Below are 27,260 nucleotides of genomic sequence, written 5' to 3' on the forward strand. Positions count from 1 at the left end.
GCTGAATTTTCTCTCTTGATGCTTTGATTGCTCTGATCCTTCCTACTTAACCCCAGTTTAGCCCACGGTGGAAAGAAGCAATACTTTTTCTTTTTTTAAACATTTAGTTATACCCTGAACCAGACATGTCAAACTCGTGACGTCACGTGACATCGTGCAACGTATCAGCACAGTTTTGCCATTGCCAGCAATGGGTGGGTGCGGCTTCCGGATGACGCATCTGGCCCACGGGCCGGCAGTTTGATACCCCTGCACCTGAATTGTGCCCATCTTTTCTGTTTCCCCACAATGCCTCTGGGCTGCATGGAGACCTTATAGGAATATTGAGGGGAAATGAAGATTATATCTGAGACAAAAAAAAAACCATCTATACTTGAAGGCATCCAGTGTACATTCTGCCTTATATCAAGTCATGCAATACCATCAACTCCTAGAGATCTTCCAATACACAAAATATTAGACTTTCTACCTCTCACTAGGCTTAAATCTAGGAAATCAATTAGGAATAACATACCATAGTCTTACAATCTAAATGAAGAATGGTGACTAACGTTTTAATAAGCACAACCAAACAGATCACACAGATCCAACAAAACCGCTTCCAGGAATGCAGTTGCCCCCCCAAATATGGAGCCACTTGAATAGAATCAAGACAAGCCATGCCAGAACTAAGACAAAGCTCTTTAAGTGGGGAATGGCCAAGAATCTATAGTGTGATTATGGTGCACTGGAACAAACTATAACACATATAGTTCAAGAATGTCTCCTTAGGAAAGGTACCTGAGATGATCTCACCGCAGCCACACCAGAAGCAGTTATATGGTTTGCTCCTTAGATATTGAATTATAACATCTATCTCATTGCAATTCTATGGTGATTTTATTATGGTTTTATCTTAATTTAATATATTATGTCCTGTATTGTATTGTATTGTGTGTGTGTGTGTGTGTGTGTAACTGCTGATGCTTTATTTAAACTAAATTTGTATATCAGTGATTGCATGGCCTCTGTTAGATGCCATATGCTAAATAAATAAATGCAACAGAATCAGCCAGATATGCAAATGTTAGATTCCACAATCCCTTTTACTCCATCTATCAGTTACATTTTATATTCATCACTTGTTTTTTTTTCCTCCCCTTTAATCCTTGTTTACCTATCAATCCGGGGGTTTATAATTAATTTTGGAAACCATGAGAGTTGCTTAGAGTTCTGGAATAAATTCAAAGGAAGAAGAAATCAAGTCAAAATACGGAATCAAGCATGCAATCTATCTGTCTATCAAAAACTGCAGACAGCGACAGATTTATAGGGAACATGATACCAAATCCATCTGATCATAACATTTCTCCTCCTTGGATTTTCTGCAAAATCAAAACAAACAATTCAAGGGAACAGCCCTGAGTCAATGAAATCCCACCCCTCTAAGGGAAGCAAGCAATCATTATGGCTCACAAAATCAGAGGATCAATTTTATTGGTAGCATCTATCCCCAACAGGAGTCACCCTGTGTGACTTGCGGGGGAACCATATATATTTGTTTAATAAAAAAAATAAAATCACCACGCGATAAGAAATCACCAGGATAAGGGAAAGAAAAAAATACAACACTTGTTTCCAGAGTTGTCGCTTGGGTTTGGCTTGGCTCAGCTGAGCACAACATTAAAACTGAGGAATGAGCCAGTTCAGCAACTAATCAGCATGTTTTATTGGGCAGCGGAATGATTTCAAATATGCCACAAACTAGCATGTGACAGAGATATTGCAGTACTCCGGATTATTTTGATAACTTTGACTTTGCAACATTTCTTAGCTATTGCTCAGTGGGGGACTTAAAACTTGGTTCAGGTCCATAGACAAAACACAAAAAGACTGAGCAAAGGACACAATTGGGCGAGATGGTGGGGTCGGGGGGGGGGAGGGCAAGCTGCTTCACTTTAGGAGGAAAGTTACAGCAAGGGTCTGTTTTCGAATTTTTATTCTGGTAAGGAACTGCTCAGTTTGGTAGTAAGTCGTGCAAAAATAGGGTAGGGCAGAGCATCGAGGTGGTCAAGTGGTTTTGGATAGGGAAAGCTAGTGTGAGTTGTGAAAGGCTCCGAAAAAAAAAAAGTCTTCCAGACAAAAAGAACATATGAGGTTTCTGAATCAAGCAAAGGCCAAGTGTTATAGTCTAAAGCAGGGGTCCCCAACCGCTGGGCTGTGGACCGGCACCAGGCCGCAGCATGCTAGCAACCAGGCCACACAAACAAGCAAAGCCCCATCCATAGGATGCAGGCAGCACACAAAACCACGCCCCCTCCGGTCTGTGGAAAAACCTCTCTCCACGGAACCGGTCCTTGGTGCCCAAAAGGTTGGGGACCTCTGGTCTAAAGGTGCAATCTTACTGTCACTTATCTAGATTGTGCTAAGAATCAAGATAAAATCCAAACTGGATACAATAATCCAGCAATAAAAAGGAGGAGTTTGAATGAGGGTGAATTTAACACTTAGCGGCAGATATCCAAAACAATAATACCTTTTTTAAAAAAAATCATGCTAGGGATTATTAAAGCTGGAAAATAAAACTGCTGGCATCAGAATACCATCATATAAATCTATTGCTACTACCCCTTGAACATGATGGTTATATTTTTTGCATCTCCTTCAATCTCTAATGGATTCTTTTAAAGATTTCCATGCAAGACTGTTTGCTCTCCCTTTTAAAAAAAAATCATTAGAGGTTGAAGGAGGCGCAAACAAGTAATCAACATGGTCAAAGGATCAAAGAAGTTCTGGAGAAGGAAGAGGGAAAGCTCTGGGGTCTTTTTAGTTTAAAGGGGGAAAAATGACCAGAATGCACAGGTGGTGGAACAAAAGGTTTGCTCCTGGGAATATTGGAATTCCAGCTCATCCAATAAAATCAATCTGCCATAGATTCAGAGCAGCAAAGGAAGGACTTCTTCAAACAACATTTATGGAATTCAGTGCTAAAAAAGTGTGATGATAGGAATTTCTAATGTAGATGGTTTTAAGTTTTAAGAAGTTCACATAGACTCAGATGGCACTAAATTACATGATACCACTTTGTCACAATCCATTTTGCTTGATTTTGCTTACCTTGTTGTATAAACTCAATCACTGCAGTTTGTAATCATGCTTTATGGTTTAGTATACTGCAAGCGAGAATATTCTGATTTCATTCCTCCTATAGCAGAATTCCCCCCCCATTTCAGGTAGAATGATACCACCTGGTTTAATAAGGGAGTTCTCCTCCCCACCGAGCATAACAGGATTCCCTTTATATATTCCTCTCTTTTATGGGGCTAGGATGAGCACTATCCTAACTTGCAACCCTTTTGTTCACATGTGCATTATGGCAAGATATCCTTAAATAGGAAAAAAACTTATTAATAAATTCTGTTTTAAAAATTGGAATGAATAATATGAAAGCGAAGCAGTAGCCTATTCCTCAAGTGATTCCCCCCCCCATTTAATTGCTTTACATACGGACACACACAGAAACAGAAGTAATGAAATTTAAGGAAATTCTTATGATGTGATTCTATAGGTCAGCTATTGCCCACTTTACAGGTAGGGCTACCAGATTTAGGTGGCAAAAATCCAGAGGACCACTAGATGATAGCATGGGAATACAACCCCTATTTCTTTGCAACCCACATTTGGCAACCCACATTTGGCAACCCACATATCGACATTTGGCAGGAAAGACCTTTTCACATTTATGTGATCAGTATAATGGCTCGCAACTGATCTTCAATATTCCATATAGAAACCCCCAAAACACGTAATAGAGTTTAGCAAGTGAGAGGTCCAACAGTTTAGTCTGTCCCTTCATCAGACAATCCTCATTGGTTAGACAGTTTTAGTTCTTTAATTCTTTAAAGAAAGAAATGGTTTTTCAAGCATGTCTCATATCTCCACTTTGGTAATGGAGATATGATTGTTGTCTCCTCTTTTCCACCTCTAACAGCAAGCTGTTGTATTCATTTTAAAAAATGAAGACTACACTATCTTTTGTTGGTAATGGCCAAGGTTTGTTTATATATTCAGTATGCTATCTAAAAATGTATGTAAGCGATCTAAACACCACTACTGTACCACTTTCCACTTCTTCTAACCTGGATTTTTAACCCTCTCACTCATAGAGAAATTCTTGGAAATTCAAAAAAGCGTATGCTTTTTTGTAAGCCAGCATCTTTACTTTACTTTATTTACTTTACTTTACTTTATTTAAATTTCTACCCCGCCCTTCTCCCAACGGACTCAGGGCGGCTTACAGCCATTTAAAACAATACATAATACAATAAATACTAAATTTAAAAAGTAATTAAAACAAAATATTAATTGGCCATTTCTTTTTAAAATTGTTTTAAAAACCAGATTAAAATATCCCTTAGGCCAGACCTGCTNTGGAGATGCAACAGTGGAACTTTGCCTGTTAAATTTTGACTTATTTTGCAGCTGTAGAAAGTATAGGAGAACACTGTAGAGCTTGTGCGGTGGAATGAGAATAAATTAATGAAGTAAACAGGCAATCATAACAACGTTGTGGAAAAACAATCACCTTTCTAATCTTCTGTCTGGGTAAACGGGCGATGTTTTGACCCAAATTCAATCACGAAAGATGCAACAACCCCCATTATGGGTCTTAATATTACATTAAGAACATATCCTTCGATGTTACGTCACGGATACTTGCTTTCGCTTTCACCGAGACAGATTTAAAGAAAGTTCATTCCTTGTACAACGACGATCCCCTCAGATGCCTGTCCTGAAGCCACCGCTTGGCAGGCGTCAGATAAGTGCAAGCAGGAGCATCGAGAGCAAAAAAAACTACATCTCCCATAGTGCCTTTTGCACCCGGTAGTAGCTGGCAGTGGCGAAGGAAGAGCCACGCGTTTCCCTTCTTTTTTTTTTCTTTTTTCTTTTTTCCAAGCTCAGCAATTTTCTTTGATCTTTGGACACACTTAACGTGAACAAACAGCTTGCACAACAGTTTGCACTTTCTTCGTCTTAGGCTGTTATGCTGTCTTTTCCTTTTAGACACTTTGCCAAGGTAAGATACGGTGCGAATGACAGATGTGTGTGTGGGGGGGGGGGGAAGAGAGCAAGTTGCTTTGCCCACTCGAAGTGGGAGCAGAGATGTGGAGAAGAGGGGTGTTTACTTCATTGATAACTTCTGAGGAGCGCTTTTGAGCCGGCGGTCTTTGATGTTTGGAGCCTCTTGGGATGGGGAGCGGACGACTTGAATTGCAAAGTAGCGGGGAATCTGACCTTAATGATCATTTTCCCGCCCCCCCCCCAACCCGCATGGAGGGTGGTAAGTAATAAGGCCTTGGCTGTTTTTCACATTCTGTTCAATTCTTCTGCCTCTTCTCTGAACAGCAGAAAGTTTCACTGCTCCAGGAAAGAGCCATCTCCTTCTCCCCCCCCCCCACTTTATTTTATATCTTTTGTTTTGAGTGGGACTGTTAAGTGTGCAAGTTTAGGAATCGGAGTTTCTTGGGTAAGGAGTTTATATGCCCGCCTGGGGCTTATAGCAGGGATCTGATAGCGGCACAGATCGTTGCCATTCTGCTACTCAATTATTATTTAATTCTGGCTAATAGCTCTTGGAAGCGGCACAGAGCAAGGCGAAGAGTTATCTTGACGTTCAAGGCTGAGACACTATTATCCGCGGAAACCTCTCCAAGCAGTCATGCTTTGCTGATTTTTATGGGCTAATTTTTGTAACATCTCTTTTCTTTCACATTCTGTCCTATCTGACATTGCAGCTTTGAGGAGAGGAATTACAGAAGACTTCAGAATTGGTTGGGGGCCTCCGGGGGTGGGGGGCAGGAAGAAAAGAACCGGGATAGATCAGAGACAAAACTAACTTTTTGCAGCTACTCTGTGACCTGGCTAAAGGTCCCTTGGCAGTAGCTCTTGTTGTACCCTGGAACCGTCAATAAAATGACCAGCTCCTTTGAAAATTGCTCTTTGATTTGCAGACTTGTATATCTTGTTTAGGTAATGTCATTATAACTCTCCTTTGTAAAAACAAAAAAAAGATGAAAGTTTAAAGATGGTGTGGCAAATGTATCCTTGCAACCTGTCAAATATTCCTTTCCTTTAAAAAGGAATTTTAATTTTTTTCCCCCTGGCAAACAGTGTTGGAGCATTTCAGCCTTAAAGCCAAACTTGATGCATTCTTAAGTTTTGCTACTTTGCTGATGCAACCTATATGAGGCTGTTGCATCATCTGCAGAGGAGATGATGGTTGGATGATAATCCCTTTAATAAAGAAAATGAAAGGCAATTGTTTTTTCCCCCTCAAGGTGCCTGTCATTTGTGGTGACTGCCTTACTTTGAAATGAATGTAGTGGTGGGAATGAGGGAACCAGTCCAGCTTTGTATGCACACATGCAGCCAGAAGTTCTTCCCCAGCTGGATTTACCAGCTCAGCAGCACAAACAGAAGCTTCTGCTGTTTTACTTGCCCATCTGCAGCACAGAGCCATCTCTGTTTCACCAGACCTTGAAATTGACTGTCCCGCTCACCCCTCTAGCTTTGTCTTTTGAGTTCTCACTCCGCTGCTCATTCACTGAGTCAAGTGGCTAGAAATATAATTCCTTTTCTGAGTTCCATTTGGGTAACATGCTGTAAGGAATGTAAATGCCATTCTGCAAATTCATTGAGACAACTTAGAAAGAAGTTGACTAGCTTCGGCAATTTTGAGTTGCATTCCTTAACATTAGCAAAAGTAATATTTTGCCTGCATGACCCTCTTTCCCCCCAATCTTCAGAAACTACCACTATGCTCAATAGCTGTCTGATGATAGAAATTGCGATTTAAGGTTCTTGCTGATTTGTGTGGTAATAGTCTAGTTCTGACATGAACATGATTGCTACTGGTCACTGCTGCAAGAGCCAGCATGGCAGAGGGATAGAGTTGGGCTGAAGATCTATGCTGGGTCACTGTAACTTACTGGGCAATCTAGTCTTTACACCAGGGGTAGTCAACCTTGGCTCTTTTATGACTCGTGGACTTCAACTGCCAGCTGGCTCAGGAATTCTGGGAGTTGAAGTCCACGAGTCATAAAAGAGCCAAGGTTGACTACCCCTGCTTTACACCATCCTCCTCCTACTTTACAGCCTCCAAATGCAATGCACTATTTTGGAGTTGTGGTATTAATATATCTGGAGAATTTCAAGGTGTAGAAATCAGTATAGGCAATAATTTCCAAACTTGAAATGGCCCCAGATGGTTTTTGAATATCATTCCCACCATTCTTTGCCATTGCTTATGCTGATAGTAGAGCAGTAACATCTGAGGACCCAAGGGTGGAGATTACTGCCAAGTCTTAGTTTGGCAGTATCTTTCATGTGATCTTAATTACATGAAGGAAGAATTGTACTGTACTCTAAGCCTTGCAAAGGACATCTTTGAGGGATCTGGCTCTTCCCTCACTGGTCTTGAAAAAGGGAAGCTGTTTTAAATATATGGGAGTGGAGATTTTCTATATATCAGCAACCTTCCCCCAATAGAAGGACAAGCATTGGCTTTTAAGATTGCTATCAATCGTCTGGGAATGCTTCACTGAACTTAAAACTAGCCCTGCTGATCAGATCTAGGTCCATTTTAGTCCAGCGTTTTGTTTCTCACATGGCCAGTCAGATGTCTCTGGAGCTCACAGGCAGGATATTCCTCTTTTCTGTCATAATTCCCTTGCGACACTGTTTGAAGGCACTGCACCTTGTATGTTATTACAAGTGGTGATTTGGGAACCAGAACTCTCTGTTCCCAGAATGCTCTTCTTCTGGCTATGAAGTTTTTTTAAATAACTATTTTACTGCTTTGGAAGACTTATCTCTTTGCTCAGTTGTTCTCTGTCTACAATTATTCTGTTTCTTCTGTCAGATAATAGGCTCGGGGTCCCATTCTGGAATGAACTAAGAAGAATGGGACCAGTAGGAAGGATTTTTTCTATGGTAGCCCTTCCACTGAAGAATCTGTTGCCCTTGGAGACATATTTGCCCCCCTCAATCCTGCTTTATAGGAGATCTCCAAACCCTTCCTTTTTAAATAAGACTTTGCTTGTCTTGGTACCTGGCAAGGGGCGAGGTCAATCTTCTTATTTAAACCAGTCATTTTAAATAATAATAATAATAATAAATAAATAAATAAACAAATAAATAAATAAAGTTGGAAGGGACCTTGGAGGTCATCTAATCCAACCCCCTACTCAGGCAGGAAACCCTATACCATTTCAGACAAATGGCTGTCCAGTCTCTTCTTAAAAACTTCCAGTGTTGGAGCATTCACCGCTTCTGGAGGCAGGTTGTTCCACTGGTTAATTGTTCTAACTGTCAGGAAATTTCTCCTCAGTTCTAGTTTGCTTCTCTCCTTGATTAGTTTCCATCCGTTGCTTCTTGTCCTGCCTTCAGGCACCTTGGAAAATAGCTTGACTTTTCCCAGTGTCATGCTTTCTTTCCTTATTCAGATTGTCGACCACAGTAGCTTCCAAGTTTGGACTCTCAAATGAAACTTACCTATAATCATTGGGTCCTATGGGATGGGATTGGTTGGCATTCTTATCCCACCACATCTGGAGTTACAAGGTTCTCAATCCCAGATGGCCATTTCGAATATGTATTAATGGGGTTTCCAGTAAAGGATTTTGCCTCCTGTAGATAATATACAGTACATTTATATGATTTTTGAAGAATGGGTTGTTTTCTGACTGGAATGGCTTATGCTGGCTCTCTTATGATTCTCTCTGCTCTTTTACCTTCTCAGCCCCTACAAAGATGCTGCCAGGCAAGGGGGAGTCTGCGGGCCCAACACAGCAAGTCAGCTGCAGCTTCTTCCAAGGAGGCATCAGGCTGGACCGGACAGGAGAGCATGGCAGAAAGTGACCCTGAGATGTGGGAGTTGGTACAGCAAGAAAAGGATCGCCAGTGCCGGGGACTAGAACTCATTGCCTCAGAGGTGAGTGAGAGAAGCAGCTTCTTCCTCAACCTATTGCAACGTGCTCTACATGGGGCTGCCCCTGAACTGCATCCGGAAGCTCCAGTTGCAGCAGCCTGCGTGGTTTTGAAGCTCCAGTTGCAGCAGCCTGCGTGGTTTTGGTGTGCACCTCTGCTGCGGGAACTGCATTGGTTACTGATTTGCTTCCGGGTGCAATTCAAGATGCTGGTTGTTGCCTTTAAAGCCCTTCATGGCTTGGGACCAGGTTATCTGAGGGACCGTCTCTTGCCGGTCACATCTACCCGACCCATTAGAACGGGGAGGCAAGGAACATTGCGGGTCCCGTCCCCTAAGGAGATGCCTCTGGCGGGACCCAGAAGAAGGGCCTTCTCCACGGTGGCTCCCTCTCTCTGGAACATCATTCCCTCGGAGATTAGACTGGCCCCCACTCTTAACCCTCTTTTGGAAGGCGCTGAAGACCGGTTCTGCCAGCGGGCCTAGGGAACCCAGAGCGGGATAGAGCCCGGCAAATGGCTAGTTTAATGTGTATTGTTGCTGGGGGGTGGGGTGGGGGGGTTATTATATTATTTTATTTTTCCTCTTGTTATTTTATTTTTTTACAGGGTGTTTTTCTATTTAGGTAGGCCGCTTGTGCGAGTAGGTGGCAATACAAATTTTCTAAATAAAATAAAATAAATAGATGCATTTTAATTTGGATCTTTCCAATGATGCTGTCATCTTCCTAGATTCTTAAAAACATATACAGGTAATCCTCGACTTACAACGGTTCATTTAGTGACCGTTCGAAGTTACAACGGCGCTGGAAAAGTGAATTATGTCCATTTTTCACACTTATAACCATTGCAGCATCCCCATGGTCACGTGATTTACATTCGGATGCTTGACAGCTGACTCACATTTATGACAGTTGCCGTGTCCCGGAGTCACGTGATCCCCTTTTATGGCCTTCTGACAAGCAAAGTCAGTGGGGAAGCCAGATTCGCTTAACAGCTGTCGTGAGAAAGTCATAAAATGGGGCAAAACTCACTTAACAAATTTCTCACTTAGCAACATAAATTTTGGGCTCAATTCTAGTCGTAAGATGAGGACTACCTGTATTCAGCAGAGGCCTAGGTACTTTACTTCATAATGACAAATGCGCCCAGATCTTTAAGAATACAAAAAGATGTTTCGGTTGTATTTTTCTTGTGTCCATCACACTTCCTAGTACAGTAGCAAGTCAGACTTTCTTGAAAATCCACAGTCTTCAAAGGTGATAGATTTCCATCCTTCCATGGAAGAATTCCTCCCTCTGCAATGGATATGTTATCCCTAAGCATGGCAAATACCCATTGGTAGACTGGTCTGATGTCTGTTTGTTTGTCTCATTCCAATAATTTTTTTTTAGAATGAAGATTGAAAGTCCCTAGGTTCAACTCTTTGCAGCTCCCTAGAGAACCTTGTTGGGACTGCTGTTCTGCTGAATTAGGTTCTCTATTTGCAAGCTATCTTATAAAATTGTGGTAGGGATTAAACAGTAGTGGCCAAAATTGTGAAAACCTTTTGGGAAAAGTGTATTTTTGAGGTTTGATGGCTAATAACACCACTTTTTGGGGGGGGGGAGTAGTACTATAAAGTTATATATCAATGGAAAGATAATTTAATCAAGAATGTAATGCAACATAGTTTGTTCAATTATCTGTACTGTATTCTATGAAAGGTTATAGCCAAATAACCAGAAAAAGGAAGCACAACTTGCTTAGGTTGATATCAGGTAGCTTTCCTTCATCTGATTGTAGCCAATGAGCATGAGTGTTTAGAGAGCCAGTCAGGTGTCATCTTGTTTTGGCGATGAGCCAATCAGATCACATTAGGATTCAGTTATTGATGTCATGTATTGAAGCTGAGAGGAGGACGTTTGTCAGTGTGTTATGTGATCGCTATCAAGTTGGTTGGGTTTTTTTGTGTTCTTTCATTTAGTGAGCTTGTAAAACGTAATAAAATTAAAGTAATGATGCAAAGAGTTGACTGGTTGCCCAGAAAGCAATGTAAAATAGTATTATTAAGTGAACAAGGCTACAGTTATAAAGAAATTGGAAGAAAAATTGGTGGAAACTTAACCAAAGGTGGCATTTCTACTATACACTTTTCCCAAAAGGTTTCCACAATTTTGGCCACTACTGTACAGTCTGGAGTGCCTTTCCTGTTTGTCTTGCGATATTAATGGATGAAGAAAGGATTATAATTGCCTTTAACCAGAAACCAACAACATATATTTTCATACTGCCTAGCCAGAGTTTTAAGAAACCCCCATTTTTCTTTCTTTCTTTCTGGATTTGGAGTTAGGAAACAGCAGCTCTTTCTCACCTTCTGTTCTTCTGCTGGATATTCCCCCCCATCTGCTTATTGCTTGCTTCCAAAGTGACCATTACAGCATTGGCTCCACTTGGAAGGTTGAAAGAAGGAACAGCTTGATCTTCCCATTGTGTTTATCTGAATTAATCTGCCAGTCCATAAAATAGGACATTTTTCTTTTTTCTTTATAGCATAAGAGAACCAGAAATGTCATTGAGGTTCACTTTCTTTCTTTTTTTTTCATTTTTCATTTTCTTTTTTCACTTTCTTTAATTTCAGAATTTCTGTAGCCGGGCTGCTTTGGAGGCCCTGGGATCTTGTCTCAACAACAAGTATTCAGAAGGCTATCCAGGCAAGAGGTAATGTACTTTATTATGGGACCACGTAGGGAAAAAAAGATGGTTAAATAGATTCGTAATAGACATGATAATGGATTAAAAGAGACAGCAGTTTGCCTTACAACAGGAAAATACAAGTAGTCTTTAACTTACAATGGTTTGTTTAGTGACTGTTCGAAGTTACAGCGGCACTGAAAAAAGTGACTGATGATTATCTTTCGCACTTAAAACCACTGCAGCATCCCCAGGGTCATAGGATCAGAATTCAGACCCTTGGCAACTGATTCATATTTATGACGGTTGCAGTCTCCTGGGGTCATGTGATTGCCTTTTGAGACCTTCTGACAAGCAAAGTCAATGGGGAAGCCAGATTCACTTAACAACCATGTTACTAACTTAACAACTGTGGTGATTCACTTAACAACCATGATGAGAAAGGTCGTAAAATAGAGCAAAACTCATTTAACAAAAAAAAGACAAATAGGCTGAAAAATAGTTTTTATCCCAGAGCTGTAACCATATTAAATACCACTGTATAGTGCAATGTTGAAGTGCAATATTAGGGGCAGAGCAATGGCGAATAGAATGTGAAGGATGTGTGCATATGATGTATGTTTTTACTTGTGGTGCTTACTTGTGTGTAGTGTGCACTGTGGACACCACTTAATTTCGTTGTGAGATGCACAGTGACAATAAAGGTTATTCTATTCTATATTCTATTTTCTATTCTATTCTATTCTATTCTATTCTATTCTATTCTATTCTATTCTATTCCATTCCATTCTATTCTATTCCATATTCCATTCCATATTCCATTCTGTTCCGTTCTGTTCTGTTCTGTTCTATTCTTACTTACCAACAGAAATTTTGGGCTCAATTGTGATCGTGAGTTGAGGATTATCTATATGACCCTATAAAAATTGGTAGATTCCAATATGTCCACCAGTCCTATTCACTAGTCAAACAACATTGGAGGGACCATGGTCCCTTCATTCCAGGCTTCCAGCCTCTTAAGCACCACACCACCCTGCCTGTCACAAAGTGATATTTATTTATTGTATACACAGGTACACATATATGTACTCACGTATTCATTCCTCTGTCAGGAGGAGGAAGCCCTATTTTCTGTTCTCTTGGATTATCTGCGAGTGAACGCTAAGGGAACAGGTAGATCCTACTGAATCCTTCCCACATGCCTGACATTTGCCAGCCAGACGAAATGACTTGCTGTCAGAAGATGCCTTAGACATTTTGGTAAGGTCCATTTCAGGCCAAATGCAGTTATATGTTGGCTCTGAAACTGACCTTTGATCCTGATGGTGGAGATAAGAAACAGGTTATGGCTATATTTTGGAAACAAGGGGGAAAGTGTTATAGAAACATTTATTATGGACCAGGTGCAGAAACTTAACATGGAGAGAAGGGGTGTCCAGAATGTTTTGTTAACGAATGGTTGCCAAAGTCATATTCTTTGTACACTGTGATGGCATAGAGGAGACAGATAAAACTTTCTTCTAGTTTTTCTCTGTTTCAGAGATTATGGTGGCATTGTGGGTTTTTCTGTTACTAACATTTCCTTTGTGGCTATTGATATCCTGATGCAGGTATTATGGTGGATCTGAGGTGGTGGACCGCATTGAGCTGCTCTGTGAACGCCGCGCTCTCGAAGCCTTTGACCTGGATCCTGAGCGCTGGGGGGTCAACGTCCAGCCTTATTCTGGATCCCCAGCCAATTTTGCTGCCTACACAGCCTTGCTGCAGCCGCACGAACGTCTCATGGGCCTGGATTTACCCGACGGGGGCCAGTACGTGTGTGGATTGGGGAATGAAACTTGGGGAGAAAAGCCTCTGAGATGTTCCAGTCTAGTAGCATATCAGAAGAGGTGGAAAGGGAGGATTGGGCTGCCACAGCTGGGATAGCTGAGGGGAAAGAGAGGAGGATGGTGCAAAGAATAACTGGGAGAATGAGGATCTGAAGGGCTTACTGATCCACAAGAAGAAGCTGGAAGAGACAGGGAGAAGACCCAGAATGACTCAAAAGTGGCATTTTTGGAGTACCCCTTTTTTGACCAGCAATATACAAAACTCATAGAATAAGGCTTACCTCCTCACTGTCTGTCTCTGATTTAGTCATGACCATGTTTTCTTCAGTTTTGACCTGTAGACGTTTCTAATCTCTTCTCTGGCCATGGCTGATGTTGAAGAGCATCTGCTCTTCTCTTTCTGGGAACTGCTATCTCTTGTGTTACCCCCCCCCCCCAAACAAACTACAGCTCTCTCCATGCTGCTTGACCTCATGATAAGCCTTTTGAAGAAAGTGCCTGGTTAATTTGCTTCTTGCCTTACCTTCTTGCCTTGAGTTGAGCTATGATTGAGGCTTAAGCTTTGTCTTGACAGAATGTCTTCCTTTTTCTTGGCAGCCTGACTCACGGGTACATGTCTGATGTCAAGCGTATCTCGGCCACGTCCATCTTCTTTGAGTCCATGCCTTACAAACTCAGTGTGAGTAAATAGGAGTTCGAAATATTTGCAGGGCCCCGAATTCCTTTTCTGTTTCTGACAGTAGGGTGAAAATGAAGAAGTAGAATGGTGTGCTAAAGAGCTTCTGACCAAAACTTAATGGAGGCTGTGATTTTGGATGCATGCAGAAGATGGGAATGAAGATCAAACTGAATTTTGTAAAAATCTAGATTTTTTTTATGTTAATCTCAATGACCAACCAAACAACACAGTTTAGCTTCTGCACTGCCAAGGTAGCCTTGTAAGTGTGTGAGCAGTGTATTTTCTGAAATCGGAGTTACAGCTGAATAAGCTTTCTAGTAGTTGAGAGGATGGTGGGAAGAGTTTCATTTGCACATGGACTGGACTTCCCTGCAGCTGACAGAAATTAGAATAAATTGCACATATTGGTAAAATGTAGATTAAGTTGTAAAGAAAGGAAACATTGGAGAGATATGCTTAAGTTACAGAAATAGGATTCATGAGCACCAACTTTATTCATTCATTTATGCCCGCAATTCAGTATTGTATCATCCCTTCACCCTTAGTAGCTTTGATATCGCTCTTCTGGATAGGCTGAATCTGAGGATTAGTCTTCTGAATAAATTAGACCTTTTACACTTGAGAGTGAAGGTTCATTCTCTGAGCTTGTGAGTTAATTTCCGAATGCTTCGTTACCAGATTAGGTAACATCTTCAGCGGAGTTTAGGGATTTCAGTGTCAGTATATTTTTTTCTACTTGGATGGCTTTATCCAACCTTCACGAGTGACTCTCAATTCCTGTTTTTGCAAAAATGTGGAATAACCTTCCCAACTTAGAGCCCTGTGTTGAATTATATTTTGTTTACATTTTTAAGTTTACATTTTAAAGTTTATATTCTGGGTGAAGTAATCACTGTTGTGCTTGGGTGGTTGAATCTAACCTTGATGCCTTCTGTCAGCTCTTATTTTGTTATTAATTAAAATATGGAATCACTTTCTCAATTGGTGCCCTTTAGTACATCTTTATGTGTTTGTGTGTTAAATGTTAAATGTATGATCTTGCAACTTTCAAAGTGGTTTATAGGATTTTTGACCATGCTGGTTGGAATTTTCCAGACATTGGGACTTGCAGTCCTGTGTGTCTGGATGATGCCTGGTTGAGGAAGGCGGATTCAAAGGATCCTATCTGTCATTCTCACTCCCAGTTGCTTGTTTTCTACCATCATGGTATACAAAGAGGCTTGAGGTTGAGGATCCTCATTGCCAGCACTGAAGGAGAAAGGAGAACATCAGAATATATTTAGGCATCTAGTACGGGCATTCAATAAAATTACTTGTTTAAAAGGGATTTCTTTCAGTTTTAGTTCTAGCCAGATTCTCTGTGGATGCCCTTGTTTGGATTCTCTTGCAGTTTTTTTTAACCTTCTTAGAAACTCAGGAAACTGATCGTTGGCACTGTTAACCTAAGTACAGTGGCTGGGAAGTGATGTCTAAAAATATCTCTACTTCAATATCTTGCCTGGATTTAATGCAAGCTTCTAGAGATGATGTGTTTCTTGTAGGTTGATCTACACAAGTATTTGTACTAATCTTGCCAGTATTTGGAAGAGGACAGTACAGGTAGTCCTCGACTTACAACAGTTCATTCAGTGACTGTTCAAAGTTACAACAGCAGTGAAAAAAGAGACTTATGACCGTTTTTCACACTTAACGACCGATGCAGCGTTCCCCGTAGTCATGTGATCAAAATTCAGATGCTTGGTAACTGGTGCATATTTGCAACGGTTGCAGTGTCCTAGGGTCACATGATCCGCTTTTGCAACTCTCTGATAAGTAAATTCAATGGGGGAAGTCAGGTTCACTTAACAACCGTGCAATTAACTTAACAACTGCAGTGATTCACTTAACAACTGTGGCAAGAAAGGTCATAAAATGGGACAAATCTCACTTAAGAAATGTCTCAGAACAACAGAATTTTGGGTTCAGTTGTGATCATAAGTCAAGGACTGCCTGTAACGCTGAATGGAATTGCAGTGAATGAAGAGGTCAGACCCCATATATTGGCTCATTCTACTACCCTTCTGTAGCATCTTGTCTCCATTGAAAAGCTGTTTTTTTTGGGGGGGGGAGAGAGAGAGAATCAAAAGATATTCTAAAATAGAGCATGGGGGGTTGAGTGGTTGGATAATTTTTGGAGAATTTGCAAAAATCGCCATCTGTTTGAATCCAATGGTGGCCTTTATCCCTGTTCTCTCAACAAACCAAGACTTGTTTCAGTTTCAAAGGGAACAAGTCTGCATTCAGGTCAGGATCTGAACAACAACAAAAGCTTCTGGATTTTGCTTGATTCTCACGTGGAGAGGCTGAAGATATCACATGGCTCTGGCAGATTGCTTCTTGAAAGGGTAGCAGGTTGGCTGTGGGGACAAGAAAACTGTGACAAGAAAAGCCTTAAAATGGGGCAAAACTCACTTAACAAATGTTTCACTTAGCAATATAAAATTTTGGGCTCAATTGTGGTCGTAGATTGAGGACTACCTGTATTGATTTGTTTCTCTGTCCACTGTCCAGCCAAAAACAGGACTCATTGATTACGACCAGCTTGAGTTAACTGCCCGACTGTTCCGCCCACGTCTCATCATCGCTGGCACCAGCGCTTATGCCCGTCTGATTGACTATGCCCGCATCAAGAAGGTATGTCTTAGTGGATTGGGAGGACAAAGTCTAAACTGAACAAAAATAAAGTGGTGTGAGCTTACCTGTCTTAATCTATCCCATTTTGTCAGGTGTGTGAAGAGGTGAAGGCTTACCTGCTTGCTGACATGGCCCACATCAGCGGTCTGGTGGCAGCCAAAGTCATCCCATCACCCTTCGACTATGCTGATGTGGTGACTAGCACCACTCACAAGACTCTGCGTGGCGCAAGGTAAGTGTGATATAGGTGGGCATGTGCCATTCTATCCAGGCAGCAAATATATGTCCCTCAACCAGGGATCAAGGATTTTGGGAGCTGTACAGTAATTTAATAATATCTTAAGAGCCATGGTATCCCCCTTTTGTGCAGTCATGCCAAGGACTATGACTTCAAGATATTTGCATTCAAAAATCCCATGTTGATAACCTGGCATTTCTAGATAATATTGGGCTAGATTCCTGTTTGAATCTGTAGCGAGTAGCTGACATCAATATATACAGTGTTGACTAATAGAATAGAATATTTGTAGTGCAGGGTCAAACTTTGGGGTCTTGGTGCTCTCTGAGCTTGGTTGTTTTCTTGTTTTTATTACCCAACTAGGTAACATCATCAGTGCTACTGCAGAGACCACCAAGGAGCCCATACAGTGTTGAGACAGATATAATCAAGGGTCTGATGCAATGCACAAGCCATTTTTCTTCACTTGACCTACTTGTATCTTCTAGGTTTATAGGTTCTGTGGTTTCTCTGCCATTTCCAATACAGAAAGTGTGAGTTACTAGGGAAACATAGGAAGCATTGTGTTGCCTGTGCATAGTCTGTTGAACAAGCAGATCGAGCTTTACCAGATTGCAGGAATAGCCACCTGGGGCTTCCTGTAAACTTAGGTCAGAGATAATTCGGAGAGATTATCTTTGGAGTTCAATATGAAGTCAGAAAAGGATGGTGCGTTGCTGACTAGCCAATAAGTGAAATTGCTAGTCAAAGAAAGTACAATCTTGAATGTTGCCTGACTTTTTGCCTGCGTATATCGAATTTTGGAATGGTAATGATACAGAATCTTTAGTTTATTTATGTCAAGGTAATGATTTAATAGCTAAACAGCTTATGTAATGATGTAATGTAACCTAAAGTAGATGATGCAAACATAGGAATGACTCAGCAGGGTCTGTGTCTCTTTAAGAGCAAGCAGGGTCTGTATCCCTTTAAGAGCCTGAGTATAAAAGAGAAGGCTTTTGCTGGAGTGTCTCACTTTCTTCTGTTTCCTGCTGTAACTGCTGTGTGTTGGAGATGCTGTTTTAACACGTGTATGTATATTGTTCCTGGTGTATGATATTGTAGATAGCGTGAGATAAGCCACCATTTAATATAGACCACTGTTTACTGTGTTTACTCCTGGGTTATCTCAGTGCAATAAGACTGTGCATGCTCTGACAATTTATTTATTAAATTTGTTTGCTGCCTATCTCACCCCAAGGTGATTCTGAGCCCACAGCTCTTGGGGTTTCTGTTTAATAATAATAATAATAAACCCTTTATTATCAAAGTATAACATGTATACAGTGAAATTGGCTGAGCCTCCCTCTGTGCCCCCCCTCACCACAAACTCATCACAAACTTACCTTCTTTGATGACTTCTGAGATTTCAGTAGTTACAAAAACAAGAAACTTGCTTTTTTGTTTATCAATGGAATCAAAAAGGAGGTGAATTTGCTCTCTGTTACTATAATCACGGCTGCTGTTTTTGCTTCTGTAGAATTACTATAAACACGTGGTCTTGATGGAGGACATTATACGGATGCAGGATTTTTTTATGACTTCAAAAAGGGAATATGTTCAGTTTTGCACCTTTTGGAACAATATCTGAGGATTTTTGCAATAAGCATCTGGCCGAGAGACTTTTGTTTTGACGCTTACATCTTCGTTTTGCACACAGGTCAGGGCTGATTTTCTATCGTAAGGGTGTCCGTTCTGTGGACAAGAAGAGCGGCCAGGAGACCCTTTACAACCTGGAGGACAAAATCAACTTTGCAGTCTTCCCCTCTTTGCAAGGCGGCCCCCACAACCATGCCATTGCTGCAGTGGCAGTGGCACTGAAACAGGTAGGAAAGAAGGGCCTCATTTTCTTTGGGGGCGGGGTTGGGTGGTCTTGAGTGGATTTTAGCACAGTTACTGGTACTGGCATAAGATATTGATTTTCAAACCAGTTTGAGATTGGTAGTTTATGGATTCTTCTCAAGTGGGCATGTAGCGTCATCTTATCTCTCTTCAGTTCTAATTCGGAAATTTAACTGGCCTTTCACCTTGGTCAACGTGGATGTTCCCACCTCTGCATATCCCTTTCCAACAGGGCTTATGTCCCTGTGGAGATGGCTCTGTAGAATCTCTAAGCCCCTTTGTTGCTCTCTCTATAGGGAATCAAGGAAGACATATATTCATCCCGTTTAAAAAAAACTACCCTGGTAAACAGCACAATGTCTATCCGTCACTGCTGTTATCTGAGCAAGACCCTGACATATCTTTCCAGGCTGCCCCATTTTGTGCTGTTCTTGCATCCATCCTACCTGTGGTTGAAATTCAGCACAAATGTTGTGATTGGCACTGCTATTTATGCTACGATTATTATTACCAGTGTGTTTTATGGACTTCGACTGCAATGTTTTTTAAAAGTTGTATTCATAATTACAGGTCGATGTATTTATGTTGTGCTTTCTGGCCCGTGGGCAGTAATAAAGATTTTGATTTGATTTGACATGGAATGGGCAACACTTAGTCTTCTAAAGTCTTGGATGCCTAGCAGCCTTTAGAAAAGGGAAGCTTCCAACAAGCAACTAAGAAGAATTTTGCTAAGAGCAACTAACCTGCCTTGGCCCTTTGTGTTTACAGCCTGCTTTGCTGAGATGCCAGATAACATCTGTTGTTCAACCATTGCAAAATATGGCCAACTAGGTTGCTGTTGTCCTGTGGATAGTTTTCAAGTTCTCTATCCTACTTGTATCACTCAATCTACTCGTAAATCCAGAATACCGGAGGATTTATATTGGCAAATGAAGACAAATATACGTGTCCCAAGATAACATTGTAGGATCCAATCTGAGTTGGTCACTGGGAACGAAGGGTTATTCTTCCAAGCTTTCAGGCTTGTGCTGGAGCCCATCCTCAGGACACTTTTCTCTCCCCAGAATGCGTCATTCTGAGGATGAGCTCAAGCATAAGCCCGAAAGCTTGGAAGAATAAACCTTTAGTCCCGGTGACTGACTTAGATTGGATTTATGTTGGGGCAAACAAACATGAAGTCATTACAGTGGAGAGTCAATTACAACTGCTTTTATTGCATTTTTCCTATAAAGAGGATCGTCTTCCTTATTTGATTCAGCATGGTGGCTGTAATACTTCTTGGGAGAAACTAAGACTTGCATCCCCCAACTTGGTGCTCTCCAAGTTCATTGGATTTCAATTCCATGCGGGGTGGGAAATCCGGGAGCTAGGGAAGCCTGGACTGAACTCTGAGTAATCCAGAGGATGGGAGGTTTTGGAATTACATAGCCGCACACTACACCTGTGCAACATTTTGGATTTAAAAGAGAGAAACAATTGCTTCAGAACGCAGAATGCAGAGACATTTAGATAGCATCTGTTGGCAACTCCTTAAAGCATCTTCACCTTTCCCCAGGATTATGCAGCTGCTCTTTGCAGCTGCAGAACAATTCTGGGAAAAGATGCATTTGATTCAAGGAGTTGCTGACAGATGCTACATGTGTGCCTACATGCACTGAGAAATTGTGAAATTGCCTACATGCACTGTGATCTTGTATTACACATACAATATCCTAGTAATTTAACGTTTACCAATAATACATTTGTTGGTTGTTGTTTTTTACAACAACAACAACAGCGTAATGCAGTTTAAGAGATTCTGTAGAATGCAGCCTTAGTTATTTGGATATATTAGTTTGGCTGGGTAGATAAATAGATTCTATTAATACATCACACTAGGCCATGCTTGTTCTCAGCATGCTCAATTGAACAAGCTGTAAACAAGGCAGAATTAGTCTTGCAGACAGGCAAAATAATCTTGGCTTCTTTGTCTAACTTTTTAAGCTGCTCTTGTCTTACTTATAACTTTGAATTGGTTAAGGAGGTGAGTGAGGGACAGTATCACCAAATACACTTTAAAACCATTTTCACATAATAGTATAGTTTTAATAGCAATAGACATAGACACACTACATAGACTGCTTCATAGTGCTTTATAGCACTCTCTGGGCATATTGCCCCTAACAATCTGGGTCCTCGTTTTACTGACCTTGGAAGGATGGAAGGCTGAGTCACCTTGAGCCTGTCAGGATCGAACTCCAGACTATGGGCAAAGTTAGCCTACAATACTGCATTCTAACCACTGCGCCACCATGCCCCCTCCTTTAATTGGCAAGCCACGAACAAATCGTGGTTTCTAACAAAGATTTGTTGCCCTAAAATAAATTGTGATTGATTCTGAGCAAGCGTAGCATAATGTGGGAACTCAACTGTAAAGTTGTTCTTTAAGCCTTCACGATGTCCTATAATGTCATAAGTTACACTGTAGAAGACGTAACGCTGATTCTTCCCAACCTTGCATCTCCTTCTCTTTAGGCCAGCTCACCCATGTTCCGAGAGTATTGTCAGCAAGTACTGAAGAACTCCAAGGCCATGGCAGAGGCGTTGCTACAACGAGGATACAATCTTGTTTCAGGTATAGTGAAGATCTGCCGTTTCCGCTCAGATAGAGCACACTTGGGAGCAGCAGCTTTTCCTGGGCTGAGGTGTTGACCACACTAGGTGAAAATAATGTATTTTAATGTTCTCCCCTATTAGTAGCTACCACATAGGATGATTCTTAGGTAAGAGAGGATAATTCTAGGCTAGCTTTCCATATGATGTGTGGGTGGATGGATTTTTTTCCTGTGGGATAGAAATCTCCACCAGCAATCTGAACGGGTAAAACCCAGCTAAGTTGCACCATGTCCTCCTTTACATTATAGCCTTCTTTTGATGAATGAAGAGACTGGTTATTCAGGCAATATTCATGAAGAAGAGACTGTACAGGTAGTTCTTGACTTACCACAGTTTGTTTAGTGTCCGTCCAAGGATACCACGGCCCAGAAAAAAAAAGTGAATTATGACCGTTTTTCACACTTAACGATTGTTGCAGCATCTCCTTGGTCACCTGAACAAAATTCAGACATTTGACAACCGGTTCGTATTTATGACGGCGGCAATGTCCCAGGGTCATGTGATCTGCTTTTGTGACCTTCTGACAGGCAAAGTCAATGGGGAAGCCAGATTTACTTAACCACTGTGCTATTAACTTAACAACTGGGATAATTCACTTAACAACTGCAGCAAGAAAGGTTGTAAAATGGGACTCCTTGAACAAATATCTTGCTTAGCAACATATGTTTTGGGCTCAATTGTGGTCGTAAGTCGAGGACTTACCTGTATATATTGCAGATAGGAAGGTCTTTAGTTATTGGTAGACACATGCTTGGTAATGTAGTCAGTCAATGAAAGAATGAACAATAGTGTGATAGGAGGCAAGGCATATTCAGATGGTTGACTCAGTCAAGAACTAAACAATGTTTTCAAACAAGATAGAATCCCTATTATGTTGAGATAAACATAACATGAGATTTGTGTCAGGGGAGGTGTTTGCTTAATATTGCTGTATATGTAGTTTTCAGAGCTGTGTGCCTCGTAATGGGGTAATTCTTAGCAGGTACAATGGAGGTCACTATTGTCCCCAGGTGAATCAGAGATTTAGAAAAAATATTGCCCATTATAGTAAAAAAAAATGCTTTTCTAAGAGTTTTCTGTGTCATCTTTTCCTAGTAAAAATTGCCTTCTCTTGTGTCATAATAATTTCAGGAAAATCAGATTAGAGATTTTTTTTTTTTAGCAGTTTCGGCTATTGGTTATAAAAAGGAATAAAAGTTACATTCAAGACGGATATGAAAATGAACTTTTCAAAGAAGTCACGTAAACCATGGGGGCATGGCAGCTTATATTATCCGTATCTCTGCTCTGGGAGCTCAAGGGAAGGTGAATTCTCTACCCCTACGGTAGTTAACCTATGGAAATCACCGACGTAAGACGTGTTGGCTTGGAGTATGTAGTCAGTAACAAGAAATAGTTCGTTCACTTCATGAAGGAGATTTTAAAAAGCCAACACAGTGCTGGGCTGCGTTAACAGAGGGATAGAATCAAGATCACGTGAAATATTAATAGTACTTTACAATGCCTTGGTAAGGCCACACTTGGAATACTGCATCCAGTTTTGGTCACCCCGATGTAAAAAAGATGTTGAGACTCTAGAAAGAGTACAGAGAAGAGCAACAAAGATGATTAGGGGACTGGAGGCTAAAACATGTAAGGAACAGCTGCTGGAATTGGGTATGTCTAGTTTAACGAAGAGAAGGACAAGGGGGGACATGATAGCAGTGTTCTAATATCTCAGGGGCTGCCACAAAGAAGAGGGAGTCAAGCTATTCTCCAAGGCGCCTGAAGGCAGGACGAGAAGCAACGGATGGAAACTGGTCAAGGAGAGAAGCAACTTAGAACTAAGGAGAAACTTCCTGACAGTTAGAACAATTAACCAGTGGAACAACCTGCCTCCAGAAGTGGTGAATGCTCCAACACTGGAAGTTTTTAAGAAGAGACTGGACAGCCATTTGTCTGAAATGGTATAGGGTTTCCTGCCTGAGCAGGGGATTGGACTAGATGACCTCCAAGGTCCCTTCCAACTTTATTATTAATTATTATTATTATTATTATTATTATTATTATTATTATTATTATTATTATTGTTGTTGTTGTTGTTGTTGTTGTTGTTGTTGTTGTTGTTGTTGTTGTTGTTGTTATATGCACCATACCTTAGCTGTGATCAAGAGGTGATTTAGACAGAGCTGGACAAGAAGCATTTTTGCCTTGAATCAGCAGGGCAAATTTTATTTAACTGTCATAAAAAAAATTATGAATGGACTTCTAATTATAGAGGTATAGAGCAGTCTGCACTTGCTGATAGGAATTATGGCAGTTGTTCATGACATCTGGAGGCTACCCTACCAGGTTGGGCAAAGGTATTAGACAGATTGCCTAGAGAAAACTTAACCCTTCTCATTCTTTTGGACTAGGCGGCACAGATAACCACCTCGTACTAGTGGATCTGCGGCCAAAAGGCATTGATGGAGCCCGGGCTGAAAGAGTACTGGAACTAGTGTCCATCACTGCTAACAAGAACACCTGTCCTGGGGACAAAAGTGCTTTGACACCTGGAGGTTTACGACTTGGTAAGAGCAAGAAGTTAAAAAAAGTTGTGGTTGTTTCATAGCTTTGGATAATCTTATCTTGAAATGATGATTCTGCACCATCGCCACCCTAATTTCAGATGCATTAAAAATATTGCTTTTCCCCATGGCCAACTAATTTAGAAATTCAGGAATGGGTGCATATTTCATTAATACAGAATGGACTACATCCAAGGTTACACAAACATTGTTCAGCAAATACAGTGACATTTTGGGGGGCTTATTTTGGGCATCCTCAATCTATAGTATTTTAAGCTATTTTTTTAAGATCCATGGGGTTGGGAAGAAGAATCTATTCGACACTTACCATTCCTTCAGCTGCTAAATATATTTAGATATAATCCTTGCAAACCCCCCAAGGTTGTAAGATTCAGAATATTGAGAGTTTTATGTTTTTAAAGTCCTATAGAGATAGCTTCAAAAATGTCACAGAATCCTTATTAGCAAAATAAAATTAAGCAGAGTGGGTGAGTATATAATAATAGCCATAGAATGCAGATTTCTATTTGTTACAGGCTAAAACTATTTTCCCCCTCAGATATACACATAAGGCATTGGCTGTGGAATATTAAGATTTGTTCTACAGATCATTGAAGCCTTCTCATTCTGTACACTGTCCTCTCTCCACCTGGCCCTGCTACTTGTTCCTTCAAGATTTCCCTTAGAGCTTCAAAGGCTAAGAATTGATGAGAGCTACAATTAGAATCAAGATCACATGAAGTATTAATACCACTTTACAATGCCTTGGTAAGGCCACACTTGGAATACTGCAATCCAGTTTTGGTCACCACGATGTAAAAAAGATGTTGAGACTCTAGAAAGAGTACAGAGAAGAGCAACAAAGATGATTAGAGGACTGGAGGCTAAAACATAGAAGGAACGGTTGCTGGAATTGGGTATGTCTAGTTTAATGAAGAGAAGGACGAGGGGGGACATGATAGCAGTGTTCCAATATCTCAGGGGTGTCACAAAGAAGAGGGAGTCAAGCTATTCTCCAAGGCACCTGAAGGCAGGACAAGAAGCAACGGATGGAAACTAATCAAGGAGAGAAGCAACCTAGAACTAAGGAGAAACTTCCTGACAGTTAGAGCAATTAACCAGTGGAACAACCTGCCTCCAGAAGCGGTGAATGCTCCAACACTGGAAGTTTTTAAGAAGAGACTGGACAGCCATTTGTCTGAAATGGTATAGGGTTTCCTGCCTGAGCAGGGGGTTGGACTAGATGACCTCCAAGGTCCCTTCCAACATCATCATCATAATCATCATCATCATCATCATCATCATCATCATCATTATTATTATTATTATTATTATTATTATTATTATTATTAGTGATTCTGCAGCAACATCTCCCAGATGTGCCAAATTTGCACACCATTCTTCATGTTGAATTATCTGTTGCTGACCATTTCTTATACACATTTTACATTAATCTCAGTCCTTTACCTTGCTGTAGAAGAACTTGTATATACACCCCTTATGCAGATGGGAAAGGGAATTCGTAAACTGAATTTACACCCCCGTATATGTGGGAACTTTTCTTGTCTTCCTTATGCACTACAGCCTTATCCACCCAGGGTTTCACAGTATAGTATTTATTTATATATTTGGTCTTTAGAGGGTAAAAGCAACACCTCTGGAGTTCATGTTGACTTTTTCCACAGGAGCACCTGCGCTTACTTCCCGACGGTTCCAGGAAGCTGATTTCCAAAAGGTTGTTGAGTTTATGGATGAAGGAATCCAGATTGGACTGGATGTCAAGCAGAAGACCTGTAAGCCAATGTGTTATAAAAAACCAGCATCTGCTGGTACTTATTGGCCAAGTTCTTTTCTAGTCAGCGAGCTGAAGTAGAAATTGCATTGGTTGAAAATATGGAGACATTGTGGAACTACTTGGTTATATTTGATGCACTCATTACATTCTTTGCTATATTTTAATTGTGATTCAGCTGAGACTCACATAGTAACAAGCATCCTGTAAATGCTGTCTACCATCTTGTTATTGATCTTGCTATGTAATGTCAACATAATGTTCAGCATATATTCGACAGACTTTCAAATTTTCCCACCTAAAAATGAAAGTGGATTAATGTGCTAACACCAACTAGTCTAGGTTTTTTTTTTGTTTTTTTTTAGTTTGCTCTCTGTCCTGGAATAGAGGGAAAGCAAATATACTGTATAATACCAGAGGGGAAATGGAAACCCAGTAGCCAAAAGGCAACCTTCCTCCATATAATGTCCTCCAGATGCAGTGGACGAATTCCCATGTTCACCAGTCAGGGCAGGGGAAAACTGCCTTAGGGATTAATTATAATAGAGAAGTAGGAAGTATTTGGGAGCATTTGTGGATCAGAGGGTTTTCTCCTGTAACTCGTATTTTTCCATGTGTTGACAACCTCCAGTTTATTGAGCTTCTTTCTTTTTCCCCCACAGCCAAACTGCAAGACTTCAAATCCTTTTTGCTTTCTGATCCAGAGACAAAGCAGAGGTTGTCAGATCTTCGGCAGCGTGTTGAAACCTTTGCCCGTGCCTTCCCCATGCCTGGCTTTGACAAACGTTGAGATATATGGTTTCACCGAAAATTGGCTAACCATCACACCTAGATGGCCAACAAGCTAGACATGAAGACCGCCCCCCCGAAGCCTTGTCTCAAGAAATTTGTCTAGTGGAGCCCCTTTTCAGAGAGCTGATCTCCTTGGCCATTTTTTTCCCTCTATTCCTAGTCCCCATTTTATAATGACTCAAACCAACTTACTTGTGTAAAAACAGGACTTGGCTCTGATTCACGGTACATGTATCTCATTATGCGGAATGACTTTTAAGAATTAAAGTGATTCACCTCTTTCTATGAATGAAGACACTTGAACCTTTATGAACTGCTGCTTTGGTCATTTCTGCCTGCAGATGCCTTCTATATGTACGTGTATCATGCAAATATTTCTCTGCATGTATATGCACAGTCAAAGATGGGAAGGTGAATGTCACCCTTGTTCATCATAGTAATGTTTTGACATACCACAGAAGTAGGCAACATCATGCTATAATAATAATAATAATAATAATAATAATAATAATAATAATAATAATAATAATAATAA

The 27,260-nt window shown here is 40.8% G+C and overlaps 1 protein-coding gene across 1 annotated transcript; it reads left to right on the forward strand.

The window, feature by feature from the left end:
- The first annotated feature begins 4,931 nt into the window (after nt 1-4,931).
- On the forward strand, nt 4,932-27,031 carry SHMT2 (serine hydroxymethyltransferase 2). Its single transcript, XM_015819953.1, has 12 exons — nt 4,932-5,056; nt 8,780-8,971; nt 11,585-11,664; nt 13,248-13,448; nt 14,064-14,145; nt 16,696-16,818; nt 16,911-17,050; nt 18,756-18,921; nt 21,452-21,551; nt 23,989-24,144; nt 25,827-25,934; nt 26,596-27,031. Exons 1-12 carry the CDS (start codon nt 5,024-5,026, stop codon nt 26,721-26,723), a joined length of 1,509 nt encoding a protein of 502 aa, XP_015675439.1. The 5' UTR covers nt 4,932-5,023; the 3' UTR covers nt 26,724-27,031.
- Nucleotides 27,032-27,260: the final 229 nt, after the last annotated feature.

Source organism: Protobothrops mucrosquamatus, unplaced genomic scaffold (assembly GCF_001527695.2).
Source record: "Protobothrops mucrosquamatus isolate PMUCROS unplaced genomic scaffold, P.Mucros_1.0 scaffold1025, whole genome shotgun sequence".
NCBI lineage: Eukaryota > Metazoa > Chordata > Lepidosauria > Squamata > Viperidae > Protobothrops > Protobothrops mucrosquamatus.